This window comes from Marmota flaviventris, chromosome 4 (assembly GCF_047511675.1).
Source record: "Marmota flaviventris isolate mMarFla1 chromosome 4, mMarFla1.hap1, whole genome shotgun sequence".
Lineage (NCBI taxonomy): Eukaryota > Metazoa > Chordata > Mammalia > Rodentia > Sciuridae > Marmota > Marmota flaviventris.
In genome coordinates, this window is record NC_092501.1 from 6,295,677 (window position 1) to 6,317,086 (window position 21,410).

Here is a 21,410-nt window from a genome sequence, read left to right on the forward strand (position 1 = left end):
CAAGAAATGCAGGTACTATTGATCCCTAAGAGAGGAGGAATACAGGGGGTTCACTGTTCATTGGAAGATATTTGAGTTTGTGGTACAGGTGTTAGTCCTTCAATATGGTAGGAGAAACAGGTTCTATCTCATGTGTAAGTAATTGATAAGGAGCAGCTACCTCCAGGAACTGAGGTCCTGTGAGCCTTAGAGAAGGAAGATCCGCAATAGTTACCACTGGCACAGAATGCACACGCCATGTGCTAATGGCTTCCACCTTATATCAATGAGTTAACATCCACAATGATCAGGACGTTGCCAAGCAACAGATTCCTTGGTTTTCATTAATCAATAATTGTGATTAAGACATTTTAGTACAAAACATTTTCTTCTCATAAACAGGACTTCATAGAAATATAGGCAGGGAAAAGTCAGGCATGGTGGTACTTGCCTATAATCCAGTGACTCAACCGACAGGTAGGAGGATCTTAGGCTACCCTAAAGGACTTAGTGAGACCCTGTCTCAAAAATAAATAAAAATGACAGCGGGGTAGCTTGGTGTTTTACCCTTGGGTTCAATCCCCAGTACAAAAAAAGAGGGGTGGGAAGAAAGAATAGACGAGAAAAAAAGAAATACAGATGAATAGAATGTGTTCTACCACCACACATTACTCATTCTTTCCTTTTCTCAGTCTAGGTAGAGAACCCATTCTGTGTAAGGTGGTAGAATCAGGAAGGTAAATGGTGAGAATAGAATAGAAGACCAAGTTCTAACACTGAAGGAGATTTTAAATATGTCACATGAAGAACATTTGGTAATTCGGTTGTTGAAAGAAACTGGTATTTTTCATTAGTGAAAGAATAAAATACATAAGATTGGTAACATGCTGTGTGGAGGAGTATGGAGAAAAAGAAACTCATGTACATCATTGCTGAAAGTGTAAACTGGTACATACCCTGTGGGGGGTTGCTGTAGTTTGGATGTTTAATGTCCCCCAGAGGTCCATCTGTTAAAGACATGGTCCCCAGGGTAGCACCTGCAAACCTGCACTGGTAAACATTCAATTTAGTGAGAGAGTCTCAAATTTGCAATGCTCCCGTCTCAGCCTCCTGAATACCTGGGATTACAGGCATGCACCACTGTGCCCAGCTAGATTTTTATTCTTTAGATATACTTTTACCCAATGTAAAATGTCAGACAACGAAAGTTCTTCACTGCAATTTTCTTTGTAAAATTGTTCTAGTATTCTGTTGCTGCTGTAGCAAATTACTACAAACAGTTACTTAAAACACTACAAACTTTTTTCTTACAGTTCAGGGGATCAGAAGTCCAAAATAGGTCTTGAAGAGCTAAAATCAATGCTGATTCCTTCTGCAGGCAGTAGAGGACAGTCCATTTCCGTGCTTTTCCAGCTTTTAGAGGCTTCCCACAGTTCTTGGCTCCTGACCTTGCTTCACCAACCTCTGCATCCATCTTCACAACACCTTTCTGGCTCCGGCCCTCTGCCTCCCTCTTATAAGGATGCGTGTGATGGATTACACCTGGCCTGCCTGGATAATAATGGGCCAATCTGACACTCCTAGGGTGATGGTTTTTGTTGTTAGTGCTGCTATCAGGATGGAACCCAGGCCTTGTGCATGAGCACTGAAGCACCGAGCTGTGTCCCACTCTTGTAGTTTAAAATTTTGAGATTGGGGGCTGGGGATGTGGCTCAAGCGGTAGCGCGCTCCCCTGGCATTCGTGCGGCCCGGGTTCGATCCTCAGCACCACATACAAACAAGGATGTTGTGTCCGCCGAAAACTGAAAAATAAAATATTAAAATTAAAAAAAAAAAAATTTTGAGATTGGTGGGTCTAAGTTGCCTGGTCTGGTCTTGAACTTACAATCCTCCCCTCAGCCACCCAAGTAGCTGGGGTTACAGGTATGCACCACTGCACCTGGTGGATGTGGGCATCTTTCACCCAGCTTCACAATGAGAACAACATGAATCTCCATCAGCTGTGGGCTGGTTAAATACATTATGATAAATTCATGCAACAAAATAGTTATTTTTAAAAAATGAGAAAACTCATTATGTACTAAATAGCAAGTGCTCCAAAACATAACATTAGGTGAAAACAGCAAAGTTCAGGGCAGATAAAAGAATGCAGTACACATAACGTGCTTGTACATATCATGTTTGATCTATCTCAGAAATGGTAAACAAACTAATAATGGCTGTAGGCTGAGGACAGGAACTGGGCAGCAGCATTATGATATGGCTTCTCACTATACACTCCTGCAAAATTTTTGACTTTTAAAACTTGTAACTGTATAATGAAACCCAGGAAGAGTAACATGAAAACATAGATCAAAAATGGGAAAGGCCAGTGTAGGCGGGAACCAGAAAGGCCAGGTTCCATGGTAAAAGATGATATCACAAGATGGGATCAGATTTCAATGCTGCAGAACCAAGTGCTCCAAAACTTAGTGGCTTCAAACAGCCAACCTTTATTATCTCTTAGATTTTGTGAAACAGATAACCAAATAGAGATATGAATAAAAGACTTGAATGGGTGCATGATGAAAGTAGCCTACGCAAATATACAGAAAAGTATGTAATATCATTAGTCATTGAGAAAAAAGTTTAAACCATGGCAAGATACTTCTGTGTATGTTTTAAACTAGCTGAATTAAGAAAGAGCAAAACCCAAGCATTGGCAAGAATGTAGAGCAACTAAACTCTAAACTCTCATGCAGTTCTGGCAGGACAACTTTGCAACACTGGTAACATCTACTGAAGCTGAACATGACTCAGGAGCAGCGTGTTCCACTCCTAGGGGTACACCACAGAAGGACATGTGGATGTGCATGAGAATACTCAGAGGCATTATCTGTAATAGCCCAAACTGGAAAACAACCCAAACATCTATCCTCTAAAGGACAGATAAATAAATTGTGAGATATGCTTACATATGACACTGTATAATAATGAAAGAGGCAAACCCTCTGTTCTGTGTGGCAGCCTGCTGAATCTCACAGGTAAAAGTGCAATTGGAGTCTAAGTGGAGGCCTGACTCCAGGGGCCCAACAGACCAGGTCTGGCCACTCCCCTCAAACACCAAACAGAAAATCAGGAAAAGAACTCTAATTAATACGGCACGCTGGGAAGGCAGAGTTAGATCCAGCATCTCAGTTCTGTTTGGGGGCACTGACATGAGCTTTAGTTATTTTGTGTTGCTGTTGTTTTGTTTACAACTTTGTTATTTATTTACGTGTTGTGCTGAGGATCAAACCCAGTACCTCACACGTACTAGGCAATCGCTCCACCTCTGAGCTTTAGTTTTAAATAGAGGAGGAATTGGGGCAGGTGTGAGAGGTCTGCATAGTTAACCGTCTTGTTGAGCTATGGTCTGCTTGATCATTATCTTAGCTCTGGTTCTGCAAGGTGTCTCTGAAGAAGTCTTTATCACTTAGGGGCCAATTTCCATTTGTTGCTTAGGGTGTTAATCCATCAGATCTGGGATCCTGAAGGAGGAATTCATGAGATGATCACTCCTTCTTAGGGAGGCAGTCTCCTTGTGGGGAAAGTATCCACTGAGTAGGGTAATGACTTCTAGACATAACCCAAGGGGACTGAAACAGAATGTGGCAAATCCTGCCTCAGTCTTCAAGGAGGATGAGATCAGTTAGGTAAATTTAGGGCTAATAAACCTTGTAATGCTAGTGTTTAGATGAATTCTTTGGTATGACTTCCTTAAATGATCAACCTGCCTCCATGCAGAGCTTAACAGTTCACAAAGTTAAGGAGACAGACACAAAATTAAGCAGAGATGCCAACCTTTATCCTTCTTTCAGATACTTGCATCTGCAGGCCAAAGACTCTGTACTTTAGCAAAAGCAGCTTCTCTAAGTCCATCATAAAATGTAAAGCAAAAGGTGCTAAAGAAAAAAAAATCTACACTATACCACTCTGTTCAAATAAAGTTCAAAAGAGGTAAAATTAATCCACCATAATAGAAATCCCAATAGCAGTTACTGGAAAAGTACAGGAAGATAATTTCTGGGGTACAAGAAATTTTCTATATTTTATCTGGGTGATGATGACATGATATGTTCAATTTGCAAATATGCACCAAACTGCATACTTAAGATGTTCTACTATATCCATAACTTCAATTAAAAAGCAAATATTGATTGCCTAGGGAGGAATATTACACTCAGTAAATATTGAGTATATTACTCAACCTGGGCTCCATTAGTCAACTAGAGAACTAAAGTACTTGTACAAGTCTTTAGGCAGTGTACCTAATTGTCTTGGGTAAACAAGATTTGCAGAACATTTTAAAAATTAAAATTCTGTGACTGATTTTCCCATTCCTTCTTTCACTTGTAATAATGTGAATAAGGGATTCACTAGCATCTGAAGGGTGAAGATCCAATCCCTCAAGGAAATTTCTCACCAGAGAGCTAAGCATGTTAGAATAACAAAAGAACCAATAAAAAAGCAGACACAATACTGAGGGAAATTCACTTGTATTTAGGAGAGGAGGTTAAACAAAGTTACTAAGAGATGGTACTATCCAGGAGATAGACAGATGGACAGTGAGTGCATTCCAGGCAGAGGCTAGGAGACAAAAGAGGAAAATGAGATGCCCAGGAAGGGTCCCTGATGACCTGGAAGGAGAAGGGGACACAGCTAGAAGAACTGGCTCCTGTGTCTTAAAAAGGGTGTGCCTTCTATAAAAGAAGACCTCTGAGACATCCCCAGCATCCTCGGGATAAACATCTCCAGCTCTGCCCCTTTGCACACTCAAGCACACAACATATGTATGAGCTGTTTACACCACCTTCTGAGTTTAATGAGTCATCCAGGTCATTCTTGGATGATGCTGGTGACCACAAGCCCCTCCTTGAATCTGGTTGGCTGGTTCAGATCAGACAAGTCCTAACAGTGCTTTTTCCTTTGCCTGTCAAGATCAAGTACAGCAAGTCAGCAGGAAGAGGTACCGCCTGAGAGAATGTCGGGGGAAGCCAAGCTTCTGGGGACACAGCTTTAACCACCGAATCATTTGTCCCTTCCTGGGGTGTTCACTGAGCATCAGAGGTCAGGACTGCATCAACTTTTAGTATTTTGATGGGAATTTTAAAATAGAACTGTTTAAAAGGTGATGCTTTCAAATTGCTTTAAAAAAAAAAAAGTCCTAAACTTGACTTACAAAAATATTTCTTAATGATGAGATGTGAATTATAATCTAACTGATATAGTTAATATTCTTTTGGGACCACTTGATAAAAAAAAATTGTTACACAGATTTGTTAAATGGTTCCTGGGTGAGGTAAGAAGTTACTTTAAAATTCTGACTAGTCTCCCAGATAATTAATAAGCGAGTACTCAATGGTACTACAAAGATTTTGTTAGGTCTTATGACCTAATGGCCATTTAGTTTAAAAAAAAAAAAATTAGACTACTTCACCTATATCCTTAATCTCATGGATAAAATAAGACTCTTAAAACATCTCATTTAGATAAGAAAATGAAACACATATTTAAAGTAGACCTGACATTTATAAGCACCTGATTTAAATGAATTTTGCCCAAACATACTCCATAAGAGGCACTTCAAATTGGCACCACCATATCTGCTACAGGGTGGAAGGGCTTTCTGCTTTTTAAAAAGCACACTATGATATTGTTAAGCAAATAAAATTAGGCATCCAGCTGTTAACAGCAATGCTATTTGTTCAATCAATGTTTGATTAGGGCACACTGCCTTTAGGCAGAAGGAACAAAATGACAAGACTGTCCCTGACCTTTTCCATCACTCCACAGTCTGGTAGAGGAAGTAGATTAAAAAAAAATAACAAAATAATTACAAATTGTAATTACTGCTCTGAAGGGAAAAGCACAAATTGGAAGTAGTGGACACGCCTGTCGTCTCAGCCACTCTGGAAGCTACAGTAGGGAGGGGGATCATAAATTCAAGGTGAGTATGGGAAACTTAGTGAGACTTTCCTAAAAATAAAGAAAAAAACAGAGTAGGGATATAGCTCAGTGAGACAGCACCCCTGGATTCAATCCCCAGGAGAGAGAGACGAGGAAGAGGTATGTGAAGAGAGAGAAATAACATAAGGGACAGGGCATTAACTACTTTAGGGAGTCAGGAGAGGACTCCATAAGGAAGTGACATTTAAACACAGCCTGAAGGACATAAGGAGTCATACCAACTAGAGAAGGAGGGAATAACATTGCTGGCAGAGGGTAAAGTCCTGAAAGGAGTTTGGTCTGCTTGAGTGATTAGAAGGAGGATGATATCTCTAGGATCCAAAATGTACTAAGTTTGAAGAGGGGACTATGTCAGGATAAGAATTTGAGAGGGTTTTTGGGCAAAGGAGTGAGGGACACAGTCTGATATATATCTTGGAAAAGTGACTCTGGCTTCCAGATGGAGCACTAGTGGGAGCAGGGGAGAGGAAATGCAGAAATCAGAAAGCCTATAATCTTGTTTAAGTGAGATAGTGACTTGGGGGTTCCAGTGGGAAGGACAGAAAGGAGCACATTCAGGGTACTCTTAGAAGGTGAAAAAAACAGACATGGAGGTGGAAAGAGTGTGGGTGTGAGGGATGGTGAGTGAACCCAAAGAGGAGGAGGATTCAGATTTCAGGCTGGTGTAGCTGAGGAATTGGGGAAGACCAGTGGAGAAACACATTTAGAGAAAGAAGTCCATTCTTTTAAGTGTATGCACCAGTCCCCTAGTGACTAGAATAATCTAGATCTCCATTTAGCATTTCTTTTAAAAGATTGATATGTAGCAGAAAACTACTACCTAAATCAGGCCCAGGTGCACATGTGTGTATATATCTGTGTGTATAAAAATATATATTAAGAAATATTTATATATAAAGGATATATATTATATACATATAGAGTCAATCTGACATAATCAACCAAATTTGTAATTGACCTGGACGGTTTGGGGATCAGGAGCTAAGAGGTCTTATCTCAATGATATAGTTTTTACAAGATTGTGTTTTTTTTTAGGTTTGTCTGTTTATTTACTTTGTATTTATATTTGGTGTAAAGAACCCTAGAGCCTTGGTATTGTCACTCACTATGAAATCAGAGAAGAGATAGTACTGTTGAAAAAAAAAGTTCCTTTTCCATGTTATTTTATGCATGGCTTATCTTTCCAATAGTGCAATTAGTTTAGGAAAAGAACAATTAAAGATGGAACAGTGAAAACCAAGTGCCCAGTCCAAGGTTACAAACTATTTGATTCGTCCTTTCCCTGAGGAATCATTTCTAGGCTCATTGACCAGTCATTATTCTGTAGAACAGTGGCAGCCCTGTATTCCTTTGCTTATTCCCACAGCAAAATTTGGCTCTGGGGTTTGAAGAGTTTATGTTTATTGGATTTTAATGACTTAGTTAACAAAAGTCATTCCTAAAAGTAATGGAAAATCAAGGGTGTGGAAACAGAATGGATGTGACTGGCTTCAGGGTTATCTCTAGCATTTCCTTGGTGTCTTTAAGTGATTCATCCTTAAAAGCAATTAAGAAGGATCTTTCCTCTTCATCAATTTACTAATGGTACATTCAACTACTATTGTAAAATGTTATTTGAAACCCTCAATAACTAAAGGTTCTATGTAAATGCCAACCTTAAAATATGTTCCATGAGGCAAGTATAATAATGTAACAACAGTACAATTATAGTATAATTGTAATCATGTTCACAGTGCTTCCATTATGTTTGACAGAATGAAATAACTTCAGTCTCAGGTAGAATCTAGTTGGATATAAACAGTGAAGTTAAAAGGGACATTAGAGATAATTTAATATTGTCCTTTTAAATAATTTACTGTGAATGACTTAGTAAATATTTACCCCAAATGGTGTTTATTATACTGGGAAAGAATTTCCTAAGGTAAGTGGTGGTTATTTGAAATTAAATTAATTAGCATTAAAAATATGTGAAAAAGAATAAATCTAGCCATTTCCTAGGCATAAATTACTTAACAAGGGCTGGAAATGTAGCTTAGTGGTAAAGGACCCCTGGGTTCAATCCCCAGTACCAAAATAAATAAATATTTTCCACCTAAAAATTCCATGAAATGAGATAATGCTGTGTACTTCATATCTGAATTAAATTTCTCATATAATTTTACAAAGCCTTCCTGATCTGCATCCTGCTCACTTTTCCAGCATGACCACTCCCTCCTCCCAGCATCCAATCCTTTTTTTTCCTCTTCTCTCAACCAACACTCCTCCACCCCTCCCACCCCAGGCACCCCCAAAGCTGCAGCTCTACTAATCTCCAAGCCCTGCTACTCTCTCAGGTCTCAGGGTCTCTCTATGCACAAGGGATTTCCTGTGTCTGGACTCCCTTTCCCTCATTCTGCAAGCCTGGTTTTGCTTCCTACAGGGAGCCTTCTGTTCATCTCAGACCCCAGTAGTTCTTGAGCAAGTCTCTGCTTAGTTTTCCTGTGATGATCATTCAATCCCCAATCCTAAAATAGAGCTGTATCCTATTAGGAACTATGCATTAATGAATGGATAAAGACAGTGAGCACTGGAGATTTTGAGATTTATAGTTTGCACGTTTAAACAATAACATAAACCTGAAGAAATAAGGCTGCTCTTTTTTAAGTTAATTTCATTTCAAATTATTTTCTTCTCCAAGGAGAGAAGATACATAGCCTAGCATCTGTTTTGACAGAGAAAAATGTTAGCATTGCTTATGCTTAACTTCCTTCAGTAGGTTAGATACAATGTAGAATTCAAAAAGTTACAAATGTAATATTGTATAAAAATCCTATCAACTCTAGCTAGCCATAACTCCCAACTTGTAAGCTTTCTCCTTAGCAAATGAGTTAAAATAAAGGAAAAGGTTTTTAAAACTTTCTTATTGGAAATAAACGACCCTTTAAAAATATCAGCATAGCCCCCAAAGAATTTTAGATTTGGTCTGAATACTTAATTTCTGTAATTGTTCAAGAAAAGAAGACTTGGTTTTGAGAGTCAAACTGCATTTTTTGTATAAAGGTTTAAGATCTTTCTGATCTCCATTTAAAACACTGCCAATTTTCTAAGAACAAAAGGGGCAATAAAACGGCTGGGCCAGGACAAGGAAAGACCTGCATAGGACAAAGTCCCTGAAAGGTCGCAGGGGGTGTGTGTGTGTGGGGGGGGGGGGGTCAATAAAGCAATAGTTCTGTTAGATCTGACAACTGCAAACTGTACACATTTGGCCATACATCAAATATTGTGGGGAAACAGAACGAGAAAATAAATAAATAAATAATAGGAAGGAAGGGAGGAAGGAAGGGAGGGAGGAAGGGAGGGAGGGAGGAAAGGAGGGAGGAAGATAGGGAGGCACAAAAATTTGCGAGTCTTATCTCGTAAACTTGTAACAAAACACCAGTGTGCTTGGGGACCGCTCGGTCCCTCTCCTTCCAGGGCAGACCCGGTGGCGGATCGCGGCTCCGTGGTGAACTCGCGGCCCAGCCCCGCACGCCGGGCAGCTGGCCTTCGGGAAGGAGGACGGGCTTCCTAACCATCCGCTGAACCGGTGACTGGGGCAGGGGGGGACCACCGCGCGAGGCCTGCGTGCTTCACAAGGGCGCTCTCCCGAGCTCGGGCCGGCGCCGCGGCCCCGCCGACTCAGCCCTCGGCCCGCAGCGCAGGCGCCGGCCGCCCCGCGCCCCGCCCGCCGCCCCGGCGCCCTTACTCTGGGGCTCCATGCTCAGCTGCTCTCGGGCCCCACGGGCGAAGCCCCGGCGCCACCGCCCTCCTAACGCCTCTCCTCCGCGGCCGGCGTCGCGCGGGTTGCCGTGACAACCCGGGGCTGGGGCGGGGCCAGAAGGACGGCGAGAGGGAGGGACCAAAAGCCGAGAGGGAACGCTGGCGAGCGCGCGTCGCCCGGGGCACCGAGCGAAGTGGCGGCCGGGTCGCGGTGGACGTCGCTGCCCCTGAGGCCTGGTCGCGTGGCTGCGCCTCCCGGCGGCGCCCGCGCCTGCCCGTCGCAGTCCCAGGCCAGGCGTAGGCCACGATCGCCCGAGCACCGGGTGACCGGCCCCCCGCGGGAAGGCGCCGGCGGCCCGGCTCCGGGATCGGCGGCCGCTGCAGGTAAAGGCGCGGCGCGCGGCGGGAGGGGCGGGCCGAGCGGTGGCGGCGGCGGCGGCGCACCTGTTGCCCGCCCGCGCCCGCCGTTGGCCGCCGCCCCGCCGAGCCCCGCGACGCCCCGCGGGCCCTCCTTGCGGGGCGGCCGGGGCGCGGCCCTGGCGGGCGGCGGGGCGGCGGGGCGGCGCATGCACTCCCGGGATCGGCGCGCCGCCAGCCGTGTCATCCGCCTCGCGCCGGCCGCGGGCCCCGACCTGGCGCGGCGCGGCCCGGGGTGCGCTCGTCCCGCCCCCGAGGTGCTGAATCAGCCCACAGGTGGCGCCGCAGCCGCACCCCGCACCCCGCACGCCGCACGGTCGCCGCTCCCTGCGCGGCGCTGGGAGGCGGCCCGGGTGTCGCGGTGGGGAAGCTGGGAGCCTCGCGGGGTAGGGAAGCTGGCCGGGAGGGGGAAGGCGAGCTGCAGGACTGACGCCCAACTCGGCCTGGAGGGGACTGGAGGGGACTGGAGGGGGCGGCAGCTCCACCCGTTCTCACCGCCGCGGCAGACAGTGTTTGAGGGAAATGGGCTTCGGGGGTCATGAAAGTGATTATTCATCTTTGCCACTAGAGAGGTGTCTCCTTCATGGTGACAGGGTCACCAAGAAGAATCACTTTCCACTTAAATGGGGAATCATGCAAAGGTTAATTGAAGCTGGGAAACAATGGGCATTTATTATATCTTGCTAAATTAGGCTTTCCCCCCCCTCAAACTATACGGGACTTTTTCCAGATTAATTGTCCAAACAAAAAGGTTTATGTATGTTGACAAGCAGCGTGATTTATTCAGAACTCATAATCCGTAATCTAAAGTACGTGTAAGTAATAACTTCAGGTTGAATATCTCATGTCTCTCTTAACTACTTGCTCCTGACATTTAAAGAATGGGGGGAGGAGTTTGGTTTTAGACAGTATCTATGATTAGTAGTACTTCTGTATGATGTTCCTCAAGATCTAGTTTTCATAAGCAAAATCACCCAAGATACAAACATAGTGCTCATCAGTAATATAACAAAGTGTCAAGATTTAAAAACTGGCATTATTGATGGGGGAAAAAAAAGTAAGGTTAAATCTTCCTAAACAGTAAAGACTAGGCAGTTGTATTTTTTAAAAGAGAAAAAAAAAAAAAAAACAGCATTGCAGATCTCCCTGCTAAGGCAACAAGGACTCTATTTGGTAGTTACACCTGGATTTCAAGGTTGGAAAATGGGGATATGTACTAGTAATGTGTTTTGTAGTGATTTACAAGAATTATTTTTTATTTCTTGAAGTTGAATTGGAAGAAGTTTTGTTCATCAAATGAAGACAACTGTGAAAAGCAACATTTGATTTTAGGGCTTGGTGCACTTAGGAAAGAAAAGGCTGGTTAGAAGGTAGAAGGGGAAAGGAAGAGGCACTGAAATGTCCACGGCATAGACAATTTTCAGAATCAATCTTTCATTCCAGCATCTTGTACAGTGTTTGTTAATGAATAAGAGCTTCAGAGAAACAGCTTCCCATATAGAGATAAGGAAAAACAATGAAGTCCTATGGGGGGTTGTTTGTGTGAGTTTCCAAGCTCATCTCTGCATAAAATAGTTACATTGCTATTCACTTCTCTGATGCTTAACTAAATGTAGCAAACTGAAGAATGTTATCAAGGAATAACAAGGTAGCAATAAAGAAACAGTGGTAGCCTTTCTTTTTCTTACCTCTTGGTCATATCAGAACTTACAAATAACTGGTGGGAAGTTAACCTAATTTAATGTAAATAGAATGACAAAAATTATAGCAAAGGAATGTGTTAGTTCTGTCTTTATCATAAACTGAGGGAAGTTTTTCTTTGCTCTTCTGTTGGTGTTGAGAGTTTTGTTTGGTTTTGTTTTTAGTTTTTTTTTTTTTTTGTTGTTGTTGTTGTTTTTACCAGAGTGAGGATATTCTTTCTTCTCTCTGTTTTACTTTCTGAAACTCATAAGGAGTTCAGTCAAAGATGGAATACAGTGAAAATTCCACTTAGGGCACGTTTTCTCCTTGTTCCACAAACCTGTCTTGGACTGTACTCAAATTGTTGTACTCACAGAAATGCCCATCTTCTTCACCCTTTTCTACTCATCATATAATCCTGTTGCAGGAATATGTTGTCCTCCCACAACCCCCAGAGTCTTCCAGAGTACGGCCAACGCCCACTAAATGCACTTCTCTTCCCCACTGGGATGCTACATAATTTAGCACTTAGTTCTGTATTATATTATACTGTCTTGTAGATTTTTCTCTTGTTTGGTGTTTATGAATCTTGTGCCTCTGATTAGATTAAGCCTGTTTGGAGCAAGACTTTGTATTCCTTTTAACACATAGTGGGCTTTATTGTGTACTTGAGTAGGATAGTAATAGGACAAGTCTTTAGTCAAGGATGATCATTAATTTCTAGCTATGTTACCTTGGGAAAGGCAGGAACTTTTATTTGATCATCAATAACATAAAGTGATTGTCTAACAGTCTAGCTGTAAAGAATCAAGATAAATACGATTATAGATATGAATGATAGTATTTGCATATTGTAAAGAACTTTTCTTATGTGAAAGATTATTACTGATTCAGACACAGAACAAACATATATTGAGCATTCACAGTGTATAGGTATTCCTCACTCCTGGGCTTGCTTTTTATAAAGGGTGAATAGGACATGCCCAAGTGGATTTTCTGTGAGGACAGAAGGGCTTCTGAGGCAGAGGAATAGCTTGGGCAAGAGTAGGAGGAAAAGAGAGCAGCCGTTGGCAGCAGGTCACTGTGGCTGAAGCAGAGTGTTCTTCGTGTACATTAGAACAGAGTGGGAGGAAGTGAAGCTGGAGAGGCAAATAGACCAAAAAGAATATAAGGACTGTGGGCTTTTTTTCCTAAAGGTCAAGAGGATTTGGGTCAGTGACATGATCAGTTTGCATTTGAAAAGTATTATAGTTGGTGAAGAACCAAAATTAGAGACAGCAAAAAAATTGGGAGATTTTTTGAGTAATTTAGTGAGGAGATGATAAGAATTGAGATTGAGGTGGTAGGAATGGGGGGGGGGACTCTGTTAGGGCCAGAATTGGCAGGTTTTGGTGATAGAGGGGCTGAAAACAAAGAGGCCAGGATGATGCCTAGTGTTTGATTTGGTGGGTTCTTCTATTTATTGAAGTCTGGAACACAAAAGAAGAAATATTCTTTTTAAGAAACAGGGTGGATGCTGAAATCAGTTTTGAATCTGAACATCTGCCAGACCTGACATTTGCATGGGGCTCTCTGGTAGGCCAAGCCCAATCTGTGAGCCTGAATCAAAGATCTGAGACAGAGGCTATCGGATTACGTATTCTGTCATTGAAGTTGAAATGTGAATGATTTTCTCCAGGGAAATTATATGGAATGAGAAGAGAATCAAGACTGGAACTCTGGGATACAGACATTCACACTGGAGGAGGATAGCTGGTAGTGGAAGAGCCCAAGAGACTAAAGGAGAGTAGCCAAAAAAAGCAAACTGAAAATCTAGAAAGATCAATAAAAGACCCCCAACTCTTTGTGCATGCACATGCTGGAGATTGAACCCAGGGGCACTTACCCATTGAGCCACATCCCCAGCCCTTTTTAATTTTTTTTTAGTTTGAGACAGGATCTCACTAAGGCTTAAGGCCTCGCTAAGTTGCTGAGACTGACTTTGAACTTGTGATCCCCCTGCCTCAACCTCCCAAGTCGCTGGGATTACAGGCATGTGCCACCATGCCTGGCAAGAGCCCTTACTCTTGAGGAGTTCATGTTTGATATTCCCTGATGCACATCATAGTTCATCAACTGTTTTATTAAAGTTAATATAATAGGACTATTCTTTACTTTGTTAACAGCACAGAAGTTTCCTTATGTTTATCGATTTTTCACAGACTCCATTTAGGGCAATAATTCATATAAAATGTAACTTCAGAAGTTTAAACAGTAGTGATACTGCAAACAAATACTGTGGGTTTTTTTTGTTTTGTTTTGTTTTTAAGATGGCTAAAAGTTAACTTAGTAAATGTCAGAGGTAAAATAAATATGTCCACTTCCTTAGAAAGTCTGGTGATACTCTGTTCTTTGGATCTTAGTTTGTTGTATCTTACTCATTCGCTCAAATATCTAACTAGACTAGCTTAAATAAGCCAAGTCAATATTTTAGCATATTGCATTAACTATACTTTCTTTTACTAAGAGTAAACTAGCTTTTTAAAATGTTATGCAGTCAAGAAATCATAAAATATTATTGAAAAGCACTGAATATCCCATTTATTTGAACTTCTAACTAAACCTCTGACTCACAAACTTAATTGTGGAGAGAGGCATATTATTATGATACATAAGCATTGACTGAGCTTGGGAGGTCTTTCTGTATCTGAGTCTAAATATTTTTAAAGTACTATTAGAATATAGAATTCTTCAAATTATTGAAGGAATATTGAATTAAAAATGAATAGTTTCTTTAATTTTTTTTTAGTTGTAGGTGGACACACAATATCTTTATTTCACTTTTATGTAATACTGAGGATCAAACCCAGTGCTGCCTTACGTGTGTTAGGCGAGCACTCTACCACTGAGTCACAACCCCAGCCCAAAAGTGAATAATTGTTGGAGTGTTATTTAAACACCTGAGCCAGGCTTGGTTGTGCACGCCTGTAATCCCAATGGCTTTGGAGGCTGAGGCAGGAGAATCTCAAGTTCAAAGCTGGCCTCAGCAACTTAGCAAGGTCCTGAGTAATTTGAGAAGATCCTATCTCAAAAGAAAATATAAAAAGGGATGGGAATGTGGCTCAGTGGTTAAGTACCCTTGGGTTCAATCCCTGGTAAATTCCCCTCACAAAAAAAAAAAAAAAAAAAAAAAAAAAATCTGATTACTTGAAGTCAAAATAAGGTAAATTTATTAGAGGTCTAGAAATAAGGTTTTGAAAATAACTTTTGAATTTTGACCTTATGTTTTCTAGCAAGATTTTAAATAGATGTTGAAAAACAAGTATGATATCTTTGGGGGAGTTTGAGCCTTTTAAAACTGAGGCAAACAAAGTGGCTTTCCAAGTCTTGGTAATGATTAAGTCCATTGTTTCCAGTAAGGCACACCATGCTCAAAAGACAGAGTTCACATATTAAGCTGGCACAGTGCCTCGCCCCTGAAGTCCCAGCCAATGCAGAAGAATTACAAGTTTCAGGCCATTTCAGGCAACATAGTGAGACCCCCATCTCAAAATAAAAAGGATTGGGGGTGTGGCTCAATCCCCAGTACCAAAAAAAAAAAAAAAAAGTTCACATATTAAATATCTGACTAACTTTACCTGGACCATTAGAGCAGTGTTGTTAAAACACATCAAAAAGATTTACAGATCTGTCTTCAGCATGTTCTTCTGTCTTATGCTGCCTGACATCTCCCACAGTGTCAAGATTTCTTCAACTCACGGTGGTGCAACACGACCCCATTGTCTTTAGTGAGGTCAGGCAGCAACATGGTTATTGGTGAAACTTGTGCTATGCACATAGCTCAGGTCACACCAGGACAAGACTACCTGACTTCAGCCACCTGCTCTGTCACAGACGAGCTGCTAGAAGTTGAATAAATTAGACAAAACCCGGAAGGTTTAAATTTCCTCATTTGAAAAATAGAAATAATAAAGTAAACCCTCGTGGGGTTTAAGAGTTTAAATGAAATAATCCATATAAAGTACTTAATTGCTTAGCATAGCATCTAGCATGAAGGAAGCAGGGTCTAAATGCCAATCAGTAGAATTATTGTCATTAGTCCAATATCAGTGGCAGTATGCAACCATGCTTCCCAGGGGTCTGCAGACCAGTGCCGGGCCACAGCCTTACTGTTGGTACCTGAATGACAACAAGCCATGTCACTAAACATTCTGTGTACTTCAGCTGCCTTTTTTTTTTTTTTTTTTTTTGGTATTGAGATTGAACCCAGGGATACGGAGCTCTACCACTGAGCTCCACCCCCAGATCTTTATATTTTGGGGGACTGGGTCTCACTAAGTTACCCAGACTGGCCTCAGACTTGTTATCCTCCTGCCCCAACCTCCAGAATCACTGGGATGGAAGGTGTGTGGCTCAGCTGACTTTTCTGATAACAAGGTTTTTTTTTCACTGAAGGAAGCCATGAGCTGATTTACATCCTGGTGAAGGCTCCCTGTCTCCCACACTGCACTTTGAGTGGAATTTCCATGGAATATTGGACCCATGATCCCATCCTCCAAAAAAATAAATCCTTTTATTCTGGAAGACAGTTACTGTTCACTTTTAATGCCTCATTGACCTTCTCTTTTCTAAACCTTATCATTATGGATTGTAAGTATATTGCCTACTCTTTAGCAAATATTTATTGATCATATAGTCTGTGCAGAGCCTTATGTCTAATTTTGTAGGAGTTGCAGAGCTGGCTTAGAAATTCATCTTCCTTTCAGGAAGACTCCCATAAACCCAGGCCAAGAGGAAGATGTGAAAATCTGGATAAATGTATGGAGTACATGCAGTGTTTGCAGTAGTTTTACAGCTTGGTTCCAAAGGTTTCCTTTTGCTAAGCTGCTCCCATAAAAGGATAGAATTAAAAACTTTTTCAACATTGTACTATCATAATAGAATCAGCATTCATGTTAGCAAGGTAGTGTTCGAATTGCCTGGAAATCTGTAAAACTATGAAATATCTGACTTTTTAGCTAAATGATAAAATTATAAATTTTTAAGATTAGTCTTATGGAAGATGCATCATTAGAACTGTTTTTAAATCACTGACTCTGTTTGCTCTTATATACAACATGAATAATTAATAATGTATTGCTCTGTAGAATTTGAAGAAACATTAAATAGATGTTAAAATATTTATCAAGTTTTTATAAAAATTATAGCTTCTTCAAACAATACATTAGTCAAACAGTGCTAACATGAATTTGAGAATCCTAAAAAAAAAGAACAACCTTTCTAGACAGAAAATAATATGTGTGTGTGTGTGTGTGTGTGTGTGTGTGTGTGTGTATTATTATATATTCCCTGTGAATTAGATCATGGAATGGACTTATTTTTACTGTCAGTTGGAAAATTATTTAAATGTTAAAGTTGAGAAATGTTGTTTAGTTTTTAGTATTTCTTCCATTTGTGGGGTTGTGAAAATGGACTTCCTGGTTTCTCTTGGTGTACCTGTTCAAAACTACTTCCACGATGCCATTTGCCTTAAACTGCCATCAGCTCTCCTAGAAGTTGATCTCACTAAGAACTTTAAGAAAATCGAAGGTGGGTCTTATAAATGAAAAAGGTGGGTCATATAAATGAAATATATGGGTTTCATTTAATATGTGAACTCTTTCTTTAACCCACCTATAGCTAATATTAAAGAGTAAAATCAAATTTAAGGAAAAATTGTAAAGAAAAGCAGAGTGAGTAAAAAAAAAAAAAAAATGATCAAGAACTAGCTCGGTGAGTTAGGGACACTTACATAGGACATAGCATCTTACCAGAGCATATAGGTCTTTTGTGGTGTGACCCATCTCATGTTTGAACTCATTTCTGACAGTCTTTCTCTCCTATTATGTAGCAGCCAACTTTTGCTTCTTTTAGCTACTTGTCTATAAGAGTCTCTGCACATTATGGACAAAGAATTTCCGCTTCACACCCCACTGCCCTGTCAGCTCCATGAGGCTGGAGCATCGCTGTGTGTCATGCTGTGTGTTTCTGCAGGTCACAGTGCAAACACACAGCAGGAACTCAAGTACTGGTTGAATTAGTTGATGAAAGACCTGGAAATGTAGGTATCGCAGATGAGAAAACTTGAGCATGGAGAAATCCAGATGTTTGCTTTAAAGGCATAAAATCAGCCAGGTACAGTGGCACACCCTTGTAATCCTAGCTATGTGGGAGGTGGGGGCAGGAGGATCACAAATTCAAGGCCAGCCTAGGCAACTTAGTGAGGCCCTGTCCTGAATAAAATTTAAAAAGGCTGAGGATGTAGCCCAGTGGTAGAGCACTTGCCTAGCATGTGAGAGGCCCTGGGTTCAATCCCCAATGCACAAAAAAAGGGAAAAAAAAAATCCCTAAAGATTGTAAAATGATTCCTTTGTTATTCAACAGCCTATAATTTCTAACCGAGCCCCATTATATTTAGGTTTAAGACTGGAAATTACCAATGAAGAAGCAATAGCTCCAATAATAGTCAAAGTAAAAATACAGATAACCCCAAACAAACAAAAACAAGTTAGGGAATGATAGTAAATGGTCCACATCCTCGGTGCCAGTAGCTTGGTGCCCTGAACATCAGTGCTGCTGGATCAAGTGGTACCTGTCATGGTATGAACAGCTTCGTTTTTACACAGTAACTCTCCTGAAGTGATCGAGGAAAAAACAGCCTTAACAAACATTGAAAAGGAGTTAATTTGAGTTTTAGTATGATTCAGGGAAAAACCAAAAGCCTATATAAATATTCCAGTTTGCAGATGTGCCCAGATTTCAGGTGATAATATCCTCTAAGACTAGCAAGTCACTTTTACATCATCGATGAAAAGGCACAAAAAGTCACAAAATCCAAAAGCATAGTGAATTCCTGACAGGAGTGTTTTGAACTTGGTTCATCAGCACAAGATTCCTTGAACTTGGAGAATAGTGAGGTGACAGCAGTATAACTACGCAAGACAGCTTGAGGTGGAGAGGTGAAGGAGGGAAGGTAGATAGCCTGGGGAACGGTAAGGGATAGGATTCTGAGAAAGTTTAAAGGACTTGGTGACTGATGGAACATGGGACAACCTGGAAAACTTGATAAAATGTCACTGAAGTGCCATCATTCATTCAGCAAATACTCATTAAAGCTTTGAATGTGCCAGCATCGTGGCTCGTTGTGAATATGATGAGCAAGGGAGGCACAGACCCCTCCCTGGAGCCTCATGCTGGTGGAGGACACAGGAGTGAACAAGGGGGCTATGTACTGCGTCAGGCGGTGATGTTGAGGAGAAGACCGCAGCAGCTGAAGAGGACGGGAAGGGGGTCTGGGCAGCCAGAAGTTGGTCAAGTTTGGGGAGGCCTTCCTGAGCTGCCACGGATGGAAATCTCCGTGAGGGAGCTAGCCACTGGGTATCTGAGGGAGGAGCACTTCAGAGCAGGAAGAGTGAGCATCAGCTTCCCGAGGTGACGTGATGGCGCTTGGGGCTGGAGAAGAGTGAGCTGGGCAGCCCACTGTTGGCAGCTGGGGCAGGGGGCAGCGGGACTAGATCACGCTGGACCCCTTGATTCCACTGAGGATTTAGGTTTTTCCTTGAGGCAAAGTGAAATGGGAAGCCATTGGAGATTTTCACATTGACTTTTAGCAGGATCATTGCTGTGCGGAGAATTTGAAAGGGGCTAAAAGAGGAGATAGGAAAGGAAGCCATTGCAGTAACCCAGGTGAGAGAGGATGGAGCTCAGACCAGGCATTCACAGTATAGCTTATGGGGCCCTTGGTATTTTTTGAAGGTAGAGCCTATGTGATGGGGTGTGTTAGTTTTTTACTATTCCTATAATGAATTACCATGAATTCAGTGGTAATTATTGACTTTCAGTTCTTTAGGTTAAAAGTCTTCACTAGATCAAGGTGTCAAGAGGGATATGGTCCTTTCTGGAGACTTGAGGAGAATCCCTTTTCTTGCCTCTAAGGGCTTCCCAGGTGTTCCAGGACTGTCTCCTGGTCTCAAGGTCCCTCGTCACATTCTTTGCCATGCAAAGAACATTCCGGATTCACATGTTCCAGAGATTAGGACATTTTGGAAGCCATTATTCTGCCTACCACATCATCTGAAGATCGAATGTGGGTTCTGAAATTTTAAAAATCTAGGATAACTAAATATTTTGACCTGAGCAACTGAAAGATTTAACAAACAGATGGTGGGGAAGATTTGTGGCTTTGGGGTGGATGCTGGGAGCTCAGTTTCAGACATGCAAAGTTTGAAATGCCCATTAAATAAATATCCAAGCAGAAGATAATGTAGTTGAATACATGAGACTAGAGTTTAGGGGTACAGATCTTAAGGACATAAAATGGGAGGTAGGCAAGACTGCTGAGGATTTGATAGGTGTGATGAATCCATTGTATTAAATTGAACACAGGGAAAAAAATGCAGAAGAGCTATATGTTAGCCAGCTTTTTCATCATGTGACCAAAATACCTGACCAGAACAATTTAAAAGAGGAAAAGTTTATTTGGGATTCACAGTTTCAGAGGTCTCAGTCCACAGATGGCTGATTCCATTTTTCTGGGCTCAAGGTGAGGCAAAACATCATGGTAGAAGGGTATGGAGGTGGGAGGGGCAACAGGGAAGATGTACCTTTCCAGGGCACATCCCTAGTGACCCACCTCCTCTAGCCATGCCCCACCTGCCTGCAGTTACCACCCAATCTATCAAACTAGGATGGACTGATTAGGTCACAGCTCTCGCAACGAGTCATTTCACCTCCAAATATTCCTGTATTAACACAGGAGCTTTGGGGGGACACCTCACATCCAAAGTTTTAACAAGATACATCCAACCATAAACATAAAATGTTACTCTGGATCAATTTTACAATCTTGTTTCACTTAATCCCTTGAAAATTTTGTCCTTCCTTTTCTATGAACTATATTTCCAGAATTATCCAACTAGCCCTAACATATATAAATGACTAAGACATGATTTCATCTGGAATCAGCTTCTAATTCTGTCTTATTGAGGTTGTCTGTTATTTAGACGTATTTTCATGGATGCCCATTTGAGAGTTGTAATAGATTCACTTCAAAGGGCAGTCACTGACAAACTGCAGTACGTGTAGCATACACAAACGAGAGCTTTGAAAAGGAGTGAATGTCAGTCTTTTAGATTCAAAATTTTTACAGTGGAATCTTTATACTGGTAACAGAACAATTTTCATTAAATTTTGTTTTGAGTGATTTATAACCAACCATATTATTTGTTTTCCTTCTTTTGGTTGGCACTATTAAATTTGCCAAAGCAGGACACGGACCTCTTGTACATTTTTAATGACCTTTGGGTGGTGGGGGAGGGGGACTTTTAGCCTGACTTAGTCCATATGCAGGACTAATGGAGAGAGGTGTGTGAATATCAGTGGAGTTGGTGGGCCCAAAAACTCAGCCTCCATGGGTCTCAGCCACTCCCCCTTCCAAATCGAGAACCCAAATGGCATAGCAACAAAAAGTTCCTTGGACTGGCTGAAGGGCGTTCCAGAGGCTGTGAACTTGCTATTTTCATCTCAGACTCATTGGATTCTATATTCTGCCCTTTGCGGACTTAAGCATTACAGTTACACCTGTCTGACAA

At 41.6% G+C, this 21,410-nt stretch overlaps 2 protein-coding genes across 3 annotated transcripts in view; one reads left to right on the top strand and one right to left on the bottom strand.

The window, feature by feature from the left end:
* Positions 1–9,760, bottom strand: part of Fank1 (fibronectin type III and ankyrin repeat domains 1) — a 72,488-nt gene extending 62,728 nt beyond the window's left edge. Inside the window, exon 1 of the mRNA XM_027930354.3 lies at positions 9,692–9,760. Coding sequence (XP_027786155.1) covers positions 9,692–9,704 — 13 coding nt within the window. The 5' untranslated portion in view covers positions 9,705–9,760. The remainder of the gene's footprint in view (positions 1–9,691) is intronic.
* Positions 9,761–9,861: 101 nt separating this feature from the next.
* Positions 9,862–21,410, top strand: part of Dhx32 (DEAH-box helicase 32 (putative)) — a 53,469-nt gene continuing 41,920 nt past the window's right edge. For both annotated transcript variants that reach the window (XM_071610823.1, XM_071610824.1), the window contains exon 1: positions 9,862–10,089. The gene's annotated coding sequence lies outside the window, so the exon portion shown is untranslated. The remainder of the gene's footprint in view (positions 10,090–21,410) is intronic.